Source organism: Toxotes jaculatrix, chromosome 14 (genome assembly GCF_017976425.1).
Source record: "Toxotes jaculatrix isolate fToxJac2 chromosome 14, fToxJac2.pri, whole genome shotgun sequence".
In the NCBI taxonomy this organism is placed as follows: domain Eukaryota; kingdom Metazoa; phylum Chordata; class Actinopteri; family Toxotidae; genus Toxotes; species Toxotes jaculatrix.
In genome coordinates this window covers 1,099,452-1,111,940 of record NC_054407.1, presented here as the reverse complement: position 1 = coordinate 1,111,940, position 12,489 = coordinate 1,099,452, and the positions used below count along the sequence as shown (strand labels likewise).

General features: G+C 41.2%; 1 protein-coding gene across 1 annotated transcript in view; it reads left to right on the top strand.

The window, feature by feature from the left end:
• The window catches only part of LOC121193319 (protein NLRC3-like), a gene marked incomplete at its 3' end in the record, with an annotated part of 55,279 nt that extends 43,427 nt beyond the window's left edge, over positions 1–11,852 (top strand). The window contains exons 3-4 of the mRNA XM_041055563.1: positions 4,403–4,408; positions 11,551–11,852. Coding sequence (XP_040911497.1) covers positions 4,403–4,408; positions 11,551–11,852 — 308 coding nt within the window. The remainder of the gene's footprint in view (positions 1–4,402; positions 4,409–11,550) is intronic.
• Between the last annotated feature and the right edge of the window lie 637 nt (positions 11,853–12,489).

Below are 12,489 nucleotides of genomic sequence, written 5' to 3'. Positions count from 1 at the left end.
ACCTCAGACTGGGGGAACGATTCATCTTTTAGCAGGACAATGACCCTAAGCATACAGCCAAGATAACAAAGGTGTGGCTTCAGGACAACTCTGTGAATGTCCTTGAGTGGCCCAGCCAGAGCTCTGACTTGAATCTGATTGAACATCTCTGGAGAGATCTGAAAATGGCTTTGCACTGATGCTGCCCATCCAACCTGATGGAGCTTGAGAGGTTCTGCAAATGAGGAATGAGCGAAACTGCCCAAAGATAGGTGTGCCGAGCTTGTGGCATCATATTCAAGAAGACTTGAGGCTGTAATTGCTGCCAAAGGTGCATCAACAGGTGCATCAACAGTATTGAGAACAAGGTAGCAGCTAGTTTAACCCAAAGTCTCATGGAGCTCTGCTAACATGGCGACAAGGTAAGCCCTCCTGTTGAAGGTTTTTAGCTGTATTGCTTTTTACTGTTTCTGATGAGTGCATCAGTTTTCCTTTTGCAGAGAGGTACCAATTAATATGCACAGTTTGCTTGATGTAAGCATGCATTTTGGTCTGTTGCTATGCTGGACGAACATGGTAGGGAGTTGAAAACTCAGCTGAAGACGATGATCCTGAGGGAGAGGCAGCAGGAGGCACCCAGCACCAAAATGGTCTGTCCACAAGAGGTGGAGAATAACTAGGCTCCTCAACAGCAAGCCATCAGACTCCTGAATACAGACCCCCCACCCCCCATACTGTCCACCTCCCCCACTAGGATCCCCTCCACACACACCTCACACACACACACACACACACACACCTCACACACACACACACACACACACACACCTCACACACACACACACACACACGATACAATCACTTTAACCACCGGTCACTTTATATGGACACTGTTACGCTTTGCATTACTCTTTGTTTGGCACCTTACTGTGTTCTCTTTTTAAATTATATCTGTACATATGCAGCTACTATTTCATTTGGCTGCTATTTCTTTTACTATATCTTTTACTTACTTTACTTACTTTTGTAAGATCAATTATTTTTATTTAAAGCAATATATGAAGGGAGAGCATATCATTGCATAGTGTGAACAGCTGCTTTGTGCTGTGCAGATGACAATAATCCTTTTTGAATCCTTTGATGGAGGTGGATCCCAGAGTCCTGCAGGGATTCTGGGTGCTTCCTCCTTGCTCCCTCTTAAACAGGTCCTCCCAGGCTCTCAGCAAACTGTCTGTTGGGGTCACAAAGGCCACTTTGGATCATGTCTGTGTGGAACAGCAGGCCACCTTCTCCCGCTCCATCAGGGATGACATGGTCCTGTCTGTCCTGACAGAGATCAGACAGACCTACCCACACCATATCCTGGTGGACTGGATCAAGAACTGTGCACCAGTGCTGCTGAGCAAAATTGTTGATGTTGCATCAGAACATATTTGTGGGATGTCTTGCCACCACTGCTAAGGAGAAGCCACCATCCTGGCCAGAGATAAACTCTGCTTCTCTTACACCCCCTGCTGAACCTGCATCCAAAGCCCAGGCCAGGGAGGATGTAAATAAAAAACCTGACAAGGAGAAGGTCCCAGAATCCACCCAGAGCACCAGACTCTGCTGCAGTCCCTCTGACCCCTCCTGTTCATTACTGCAGGAAGAACCCAAAGCCCACCAGAGAACCAGACTCTGCTATGGTTCAAGCTTCATCAGCTCCTGACTGAGAGTGACAGAGTAAGGTGCTTCCTCCGTCGGCTCTTTCATCCACTGTGCTGCTGCTTTGTTTCCAACGACACCAAAACTGACTAATTGTTTTGATGCATTAAAAAAATAAAAGCAAATTTAAGCATTAGTAAATTGGGGTTGTGTAAAATTGTTTTTACAGTTTAAAGTGTGAACACTGTTCTGTGATGTGGAATATTTTATTCATTCACAATTTAATGCTCAGAGCGGAAAAAATTACAGCACTAAGTTTTTTGTTGTTTTTCTTCTTAAACACCATCTACTTTGTGTAAATCTACACATATTGGTGCAGAATAATTTGAACTGCAAAACTATTAATCAATAGTTACCTAAAGTTTTACCCATAAGTTAGTAATAAGAAATTACCCAGAAACAGGCTCTGTCAAAAATGAATGGAAAAGGGAAGTAAGCACAATGTCTACTTTTTTTTTAGTGTTTAGAGCCTTTAATTTTGAAATGATAGTAATACCACAACTCAAAAATATCCAATTACACGTGAAGGTTCTACATTCAAATACTATTACTGAAGTAAATCAAAAGTATTATCGGAAAAATGTATGAGACGTTGCTGCATTACTTCTATTACATCACATACAATGTCCTGTTTTCCAGGAAATATCCAGGATAATTTGGTTCTAATCACAATGAAGACATAAATGTTCCTGAAAGAAAAGCTGCATTTAAATCAAAATAGATTTTTTCTCATTGTTTACTTGTCACTTTAAATTTAAGTCACCATTTCTTATGAATTGTTTGCTTCCCTATAGGAAAATTTCACTTTTCAGTCAGTTTATAGACTCTGAGCTGCAGGAGTCTTGGGTTTAGAATTGTCTGGCATGAGCTGTGAGGCAGAGCGTTGTTAATCTGGCCATGTCTACAAATCACCACGAGAGAGAGCCATCACATCATCATCAGATTTTGGGATTTGCTGTAGTCACCTTCATGATGGTGTTGTTCCTCATCTTAGCCAGAGGGGGGCAGTCGAGGCACGCGTCGTTCAAGCTGCAGCTGAGAGAGAGAAGAGGAAAGAGAAAAGATTTCCATCATCTGCCTGGCAATGGCAGCAATCCAGGCTGAGCATAATGGAAAGTCAACAGTCACACTTTGGGCTTGGGTTCATGTCAAATCCAACAATGACATCAGTTTGTGCAGGAAGCTCCTGGTGTGACGCTGTGAGTTAGAAGCATGTGTGGGTTTTTATTAAAATACTAAAGAAAGGATGAGTTTAAAATACAGACAATGATATCCAGGGATTTAGTCAGTACATATGGAGCTGCTTGAATTTAACCTCACTTCTGGAGAGAACAGCAGGTCTAATGGCATTTCATGAATCACAGTAATAAGATATTAACTGACACAACATGTTATGGTACTGGCACAATAGGAAATGGCAGAGAAAAGCAAGTGAGAGTGAGAGTTCAGGCAAGAGCAAACAAAGAGAAACTGCTGAGGATTAGATTGTTGTAACTCAATGAGCCAAAGGAAGTAATGTTTGAATACATGATCTGTATGTTTAACACACACTGTTAAAAAAAAAGAAAGGGAAAAAAAACTGTAATATTCCGACACCTGGGGCACCAACAACATACTGAAAATAATTGAAAATAACTAACTTAAAAATAAATATAAATTTTCCATAAATCAAATACAGTTTGTTGCTGTGAGTTTACATGAGATCTTGTGTTTGTGTTTGGTTTTATGTGTAAAAACAATGAAATCACCTATAAATAAGATAAGATAAGATAAATCTTTATTGTCACTGCACAATCATATTTTGTACAACATTGAGGTACTGTCCCACATCAGTGCAAAAGAAGACATACAATCACAGTGCAGAATAAAAAAAAAAAAAAGAAGAATAGAAAAAGTAGGATAAAATAATAAAATAAAATAAAATAAAAATATCCAGGATAAAAATATACAGTGTGTAAAATATATACAAAGACAAAGACATTGTTTATTGCACATGACCTGCTGTCAGAAAGGTGGCTAACCAGATTAAGTAAGGTTATTTGTTAGCATTGATTAGGGCTATTGCCCTGTTGTAAAAGCTGTTCCTGAGTCTGTTTGTTCGTGCTCTCAGTGCCCTGAATCTCTTGCCAGAGGGCAGCAGCTTAAACACCCGGTGTCCTGGGTGTGTGCAGTCCCTCAAGATGCTGCGTGCCCTCTTGAGACAGCGGGTGTTGTAGAGGTCCTTCAGGGAGGGAAGGGGATGGCATATGATTTTCTGGGCGGAGTTAATGACCCTTGTAGTGATGTAGAAAATTTGAGGAAATAAAGACTACAAATATGTCTGCACACAATCATTCACAATCTTAAGCCCTGATAGCTGCATCACATCAGCTGTAAAAGCTTAACACACAGTTTGTCATCATTAAGATACACATTATTCATTGTGTGCAACATTATACATTAGATTCAACATGTTGCAGGTTCATAACAACTACCAACATTTTAACTAGGCTTTGTTGATCATGTTTACAGGTTTAACATTAATGGTGATCTCAGGTTTGACACCTATAAAGTTACAAACAAAAACTAACAACCATAATGTGCTGAAGGTCAGAGGCTGAGATGAAAGGTTGTTCACCTTAATCCACTGTCACCTGTTCCAGGTTTGACACACACACACACACACACACATAGACACACATAGACAGACTGTGTGACTTCCTGTAAATGGAGAGGGGAGGAGCAGGTGAAACTGAAAGTGCTCAGTCAGTTCAGATGCCATTTGAACTAAACAGAGCAGGAGGAGGAAAACTGAAGACTGAGGCAGGGTGAGTGTTAATACAACATTATTATTATTTTACTGTCAAAGTCTCTGAGTCAGTTTTCTCCCTGTGTACTGTTTCAAACAAAGCAGGACTGTGGTTATGAGTTCAGTTCATGACTTTTATTATTAAAATCTGTTTGTTCCTTTTCTTTGTCCTCTGACATTTTAAACAGGCTTGTTTAGCCCAGGGGATGTCAGGCTGGAGATACATGTGTGAAGGCATTCAATTCAATTCAATTCAATTCAATTTTATTTATATAGCGCCTTCCACAATCAAAATTCTCTCAAAGCGCTTTACAGAGACCCAGAGCCTGACCCCAGAGCAAGCACTTAAGGAGACAGTGGCAAGAAAAACTCCCTTTTAACAGGAGGAAACCTTGAGCAGAACCTGGCTCAGATGGGGGACCCTCCTGCCGATGGCCGGGCTGGGTGAAAGGAGGAAAAGGAGGAAGACAGGACAGCTAGGAATGGAGGAGAGGGGGAGAAAGACATGCAGCATAATACAGACAATGTGGGTCAGTATTTGCATTACAGTTAGTGAACAGTTATTGGATAATGTGTGCTCAGCAGATTAGAATTCTGAAACAGAGCACAGAGGCAAAAAGCTGTCATGACTGGTAATTATTTACATTACAGTTTGCAAAGAATATTAATCAAATATTTATCTGTAGCAGAATGGAACATTAAAACATGTTAGAAATAGATCATTGTAAACAATAAACAGCAGCAGGTGGGTGGAGCCAGAGATACCTGCAGAAAGGTACAGAGACAGAGAGACCAGAGAGAAACAAACACAGGACTACGGGACAGAGAGGACACAGAGTTAATGACATGTAATAAAGGCTAATAAATTTGAGAGTGGATCTGAGGAGAGAAAGAGAAAGAAGAAGAAGTGCGCAGTAAATCATGGGATGTCCCCCAGCAGCCTAGGCCTATAGCAGCATAACTAGGGGATGATTCAGTTGCCTGAGCCAGCCCTACTAAGGGCTATGTCCTTAACTGTAACAGTGTCTATAGAGATAATTGTGACTAACTATAAGTTTAATAAATAACTAGAACTGTAACTACAACTAATTATAAGCTTTATCAAACAAAAAGGTTTTAAGCTTCGTTTTAAAATTATAGAGGGTGTCTGCTTCCCGAACCCAAACTGGCATCACTGACATCATGTATAAATGAGTTTGGGGAATCTGGATGTAGAGGATGAGGCCTTAGTTTAGCTCCTATGTCAGGCAGACAAGAGGAAACCAGCAGAGGATCAGAGAAATGTGATCCCATCATTCTCCTCCAGAGGGAGCTATAGTCTCTGCCACAAACTGCTGTGAAACTGTGATGGGATTGCTGGTGAATACCTGCCTGATAGTGGTCCAGGGAGCTACAGTGGCATGCAAAATTTGCATGGTCAAAATTTCTCTTAATGTGAACAGTTAAGCAAGTGAAATGATGATGAAATGATGAAATGATCTCCAAAAGGCATAAAGGTAAACATGAAACACTCTTTTGCAATATTTTAAACAATTTCAGTGTGAATAATTTTTTTTCTACAATTTTAGAGTGAAAAATGGAAAGCAGCACCCTGCAAAAGAATGGGAACCCCAGGAGACTTGAGTTCTCAGATAACTTTGACCAAGGTATCCAACAGTCATTGTTAGGAAAGCCCAAGTGATGCATATTTCAAAGCTTTATAAATACCCAGACTCCTCTAACCTTGACCCAACAATCAATAACCATGGGTTCCTCTAAGCAGTTACCTAGCACTCTGAAAATGAAAATAATTGATGCCCACAAAGCAGGAGAAGGCTGTAAGACGATGGCAAAGTTTTTTCAGTTACCAATTTCTTCAATTCAGAATGTAATTAAGAAATAGCAGTTAACAGGAACAGTGGAGGTCAAGATAAGGTCTGGAAGACCAAGAAAAATATCAGAGAGAGCTGCTCGTAGGATTGCTAGAAAAGCAAGTCAGAGAACCCGTTTGACTGCAAAAGACCTCCAGGAAGATTCTGGCTCAATGAGATGAAACTCATGACTCAGGAGTCAAAAAAATCACATCACATCAGCTGCAACAGCTTCACACACAGTTTGTCATTATTAAGTTACACATTATTCATTGTGTCCAACATTATACATAAGATTCAACATGTTGTATTTATGTCACCAATATCAATATGTGCTATTTGGGATATTATACATAAAATATTTGATGAGTTAAATATGGATTCAGTTTCCATTTGAAGTAACAGAGAACTCAGAGTTTGACCTAAAAATCCATTTCCATCATCAACATTTCCGTTAAAACTGAGAACTTCCAACATTTAGGATCATTTGAATTTGTCATTTCTGTGTTTTATGACTCTTTGTCTTTCAAACTCTGCAGATGTTTTGTATTTCACAGTTCAGTGAACATAATAGTTATTACACTTTTTGATTTGGTTGAGTTCCATGTGGTTAAAGTGAATATTAGGCAGATTCACACTGACAAAAACATCTGTTTTGATGCTGCATCCACCAAGTCCTGAACTTTTTCATGTTGAATACAACAGGTCAGTCAATGGATCAGTCAGTCAGACTTTACTTGTGTAGCACTTCTCATACAAACACCTTGTAACACAAAGTGATTTACACAAATTCTTCAAGGGTTAACAGTAACAAGGGTTACAGGGTTAACAGTAATGGTGATCACACACAGACACACACGCGCGCTCAAACACACATACACAGATCATGTGACTGTAAAACTGGAGGAGCGGGTGAAACTGAAAGTGTTCAGTCAGTTCAGGCTCCATTTGTACTAAACAGATCAGGAGGAGGAAAACTGAAGCCTGAGGCAGGGTGAGTGTTAATACAACATTATTATTATTTTACTGTCAAAGTCTCTGAGTCAGTTTTCTCCCTGTGGACTGTAGAAGAAAGAAGAGTCAGGATGAACTTCTGTCCACACAAAGAGACAGAAAAGGAAGAACGAATATTGAGTGTGTTACTTCCTGTTCTCTCAGTCTTGCATGTGACTCTTGATCAGACTTGTTTCTTCTGATTCTTTGTGTGTCTGAGCTCACAGGCTGTTTTACTGGTTTCCTTCTCAGACTGACTGAAGTCCAGAAGATGAGTGTTTGTGTGGAGGAAGAAGAGGACAGAGCAGAGTGTCCAGGATCCAGCTGTCTGTCAATGAAGAGTGACAGTTCCAAACCGTTAAATCCTCCATTGTTCAGTAATGAACCTGGACCCTCAGACACAAAGTAAGAGAACTGCTACAAACCTGTGAACCTCCAAACTTTGGTCTATAACAGAGTTTAGTGTGTTGAGGTCCTGCAGTTGTCGTCACTGCCTGTAACTGTTGTGCGACGCTGCTGTACAGCCAGTAAAATGAGGAGGAGGAGCCAAATGTAGAAACCCCAGGACGGACAGATGAGTGAATTAAAAGTCCTTTTATTTAAGTCAAACACTCTGAAAAAAAGTCCTGGGGCAGGAAACAAACTAAAAACCATCCAAAATGGAGAAAAAACTTGCACAGGCAGAGAAACAGGTAACACAACTAACAAAAGACTCCAAGACTCAAACAGAGACTCCAGAAGATGAACCACAGGTGCAAACATGAGCTGAGACACAGACTAACTGACAAAGGAACAGAGTGAATAACGAGACTTAAATATACAGGAGGTCATTTACAACAGGTGACACAAATCAGGGCAGGCAGCCAATCAACAACAGAGAGAAAGCAATGACAGGAAGTAAACTAGGAACAGATACACAAGGACCAGGGTTTCAAAATAAAACAGGAAAAGTCTAAACCAAAACTCAAGAGACCAGAACCAAAGTAAAATGATTTTAAAAACAAAACAGGAAAGTCCTACCAACACTTAAGAAACTAGACAAAAGTCCTCAAGAGTCCAAGGGGCCAAAAAAAGAGTTTAACCAAAAGTCCAAAAGTGTTCAAAAACATCTGTCAAGGCATCAAAACCAGTCCCCTTAGGGACTGATCGTCACAGTAACAGCTGCTGTAGAGTCGGCAGAAAGTCAGTTCTTCCTGGTTCTTTTTGCACATCATATAGCACCAAATGTGGATCAATCCGCTGATCAAAATAGTCCCTAAGAAATGTGACATTTCCTCCTGTTTGTCTGATAAAAAACTACAGACAACAGGTGTCTTAGGAAAATACTGAAAAAAATACTCATCTTCATTATGAACATTTTATGATTGACTGACACAACAGTGTTGTTTATGGATGCTGGTGTGTTGCCTCCATCCTTCAGTATAGTGTTCAGTGCTACATGGTGACGTTGCTGCAGGACGTCAGCTGAGAGTTCCCAGAATGACTTTGTCCTCAGACAATTTATCAGTGATTGATGTGATATGAATAAAAATGTGTTTGTGTTTTCAGAGGTCAGGACCACAGACTGAGAGCAGAGTGTCCAGGATCCAGCTGTCTGTCTATGAAGAGTGACTGGTCCAAAGAGTTTAATCCTCCTGGCTTCAGTAATGAACCTGGACCCTCAAACACAAAGTGAGAGGCTGTTTATAGTGTAAACTGACCTGAGGATGATTCAGTTCTCAGACATATTTGAAGGAAACAGGAAGACACCAGGGGCCAGATCCATAAAACTCTGTGTCCACACAAAGACAGAAATATGCACACACACTCTTTTCAGCAGATTTATAAAGCAGAGCTTTCTCATGGTACTGTTTTATCAGTCTCAGTCATTGTGAGAGCGTGATTGCCACTTCCAGAGTCTGTAGACCTTTCAATGAAAAGAAGGACAAAGAAGAAACACAGTGTCTCCTTGTTGGAGGCTCCACTTTAATGATTTACACGTCTGAGCCTTTAACAGTTTCTAGACATTGTGAACCAAATCTGGATATTTGTTCACAACAATCAACAGAACATTTAGTCTCAGCACAGGTCGTGCTGCTAAAATCATTAGTTGTCAGGTTTCTGGGATTTAATGACTGTTGGAAAGGAGCAGAATGTCCTCACACTGGATTGTAGCTCCCAACAAAGTTTGATCAGACTGAAAAAGGAAACTCTTTGACCCTACAGGGTCTTCATGAGTTAAATGGCCAACATGACAATGAGCTGATAGGACTCAATACATCATCAAGATAAAATACATTATCAGAGCCTGAAAGAATCCCAACAATCTCACAGTAATCCACCCAAAACATCCAAGAGTATCTCAGTAAGTTCAAATATTTGTTGGAAAATGTATAAGATATAAAATCTGAGAGAAAGATCCAGAACAAGAGCTGGACTGCAGACAGTCAGTCAGAGAAGCACTGTACAAAGTAAGACTGTACATCTGTCTGCTCATGTCATCATCTCTGAAAACAGGAGCTGTGCTTTGATACAGAGTCATTTGTTCTATCATACAGCTTTGACATTTAAGATGATTAGAAATAGCACAAAATGAAAAAGCGTTTCTTTGCTTGTCTTTAGTTTTTATGCAGCTGATGAAAGAAATGAGCAGATTCTCAGATTCTCTTTCTTTAGTCTGACATTATTTCTTCTGTGTCAGCAGATTTTCAGCAGATAGTGATCTGCAGGAGGTTTTAGATGAACATAAGATCAGTCTGAGGAGGAGATGTGAACGTGTGACTGAAGGAACTGATGGAACAGGAAGTGAAACCCTCCTCAACAGGATCTACACTGAGCTCTACATCACAGAGGGACAGAGTGAAGAGGTTAATACCCAACATGAGGTGAGGCAGCTGGAGACAGCTTCTAAGATGGAGACCCTCCATGACACTCCAATCAAGTGCCACAACATCTTTAAAGCCTTACCTGACCAACAGAGATGCATCAGAGTCGTTCTGACGAACGGCGTCGCTGGCGTTGGAAAAACCTTCTCAGTGCAGAAGTTCACTCTGGACTGGGCAGAGGGCTCTGAAAACCAAGACGTCAGTCTGCTGGTTCTGCTTTCATTCAGGGAGCTGAACCTGATCAAAGATGAGCAGTACAGTCTTCTCATGCTGCTCCACGTTTTCCATCCAACATTAAAGAAGGTCACAGCAGAGAAGCTCGCTGTCTGTAAAGTCTTGTTCATCTTTGACGGCCTGGATGAAAGCAGACTTTCACTGGATTTCAGAAACAGGAAGGTCGTGTCTGATGTCTCACAGAAGTCATCTGTCAACGTGCTGCTGACAAACCTAATCCAGGGGAATCTGCTTCCCTCGGCTCTGGTCTGGATAACTTCCCGACCTGCGGCAGCCAATCAGATCCCTCCTGCATGTGTTGACAGGGTAACAGAAGTACGAGGCTTCACTGACGCCCAGAAGGAGGAGTACTTCAGGAGGAGATCCAGTGATGAAGAGCTGTCCAGCAGAATCATCTCACACATCAAGACATCCAGGAGCCTCCACATCATGTGTCAGATCCCAGTCTTCTGCTGGATCTCTGCTACAGTTCTGGAGCACATGTTGACCACAGAGCAGAGAGGAGAGCTGCCCAAGACCCTGACTGACCTGTACTCACACTTCCTGCTGGTTCAGACAAAGAGGAAGAAGCACAAGTATGATGAGGGACATGAGACGAGTCCACAGGAGCTGATGAAGGCTGACAGGAAAGTTCTTCTGAAGCTGGGGAGGCTGGCGTTTGAACATCTGGAGAAAGGAAACATCATGTTCTACCAAGAAGACCTGGAGCAGTGTGGTCTTGATGTCACAGAGGCCTTGGTTTACTCAGGAGTTTGTACAGAGATCTTTAAAAGAGAGAGTGTGATCTTCCAGAAAACAGTCTACTGCTTTGTTCATCTGAGCATTCAGGAGTTTCTGGCTGCAGTCTACATGTTCCACTGTTACACAGAGAGGAAGACAAGAGAGCTGAGGACTTTCCTGGGACAAGATGACAAACACTGGGACACAAAATCTTTTATCAGTAAAACTTTAAAGCATTCTGAAAACAATCAAAGCAGCTACCCATCACTCGATGTCCTCCTGAGGGATTCCATGGAGAAATCCCTCCAAAGTAAAAATGGCCACCTGGACCTGTTTGTTCGCTTCCTTCATGGCCTGTCTCTGGAGTCCAACCAGAGACTCTTAGGAGGCCTTCTGGGTCAGACAGAGAACAGACCAGAAATCATCCAGAGAGCCATCAACAACCTCAAGGAGATGAACACAGATGATATCTCTCCTGACAGAAGCATCAACATCTTCCACTGTCTGATGGAGATGAACGACCGCTCAGTACATCAGGAGATCCAAGAGTTCCTGAAGTCAGAGAACCGATCAGAGAAGAGACTCTCTGAGATCCACTGTTCAGCTCTGGCCTACGTTCTGCAGATGTCAGAGGAGGTTCTGGATGAGTTGGACCTGGAGAACTACAACACATCAGAGGAGGGACGACGGAGACTGATCCCAGCTGTGGGGAACTGCAGAAAGGCTGTGTAAGTCCAGATATGATCTTTAACATTATCACTCAGTGTAGATTAGTAGTTTTGTTTTTCAAATATACACAGTATGAAATTATTCTCATTTGAGTTAGTTGTGATTGTTTATTTATTCTTTTTTATTGATGCAAACCTGATGAAACTAATTTAATCAGGACTCCACTTATCTTAAGACTCATTGTGTGTCTCCAGGTTTTGTTGAATATCACTGTGTGTGAGGAAACAGTAGTATAAAGGCTTTAGTGTCTCCAGAGGGAGCTGTGTGAGTCTGATAAATGTCCTCAGGTGATGTCACCTGAGTCAGTGTGTATTGGGTCTGAAGACTACACGTCTGAAAAATCCAAAACTCAGGGAGTGTGGAGTTAGAAAGAAGTAATCTTCCCAGACCTTGGTATGAAATGAAAGAAAAAAACAAACAAAACAAAACAAAACACAATGCTCAAATTAAAGGTGCTGCTGGTGACATTTGGATGATGTGTGTAGAAGGCTGACATTATGATGATCCACAATAAGAGAAGGACAAAGTCCCTCTACTCATGTTAGTGAAAGCTCATTGATTAGGACATATCTGATTGGATTAGAAATGATTTTTATCCACATGTTTTATTCTTTATTCAGATTGAGGT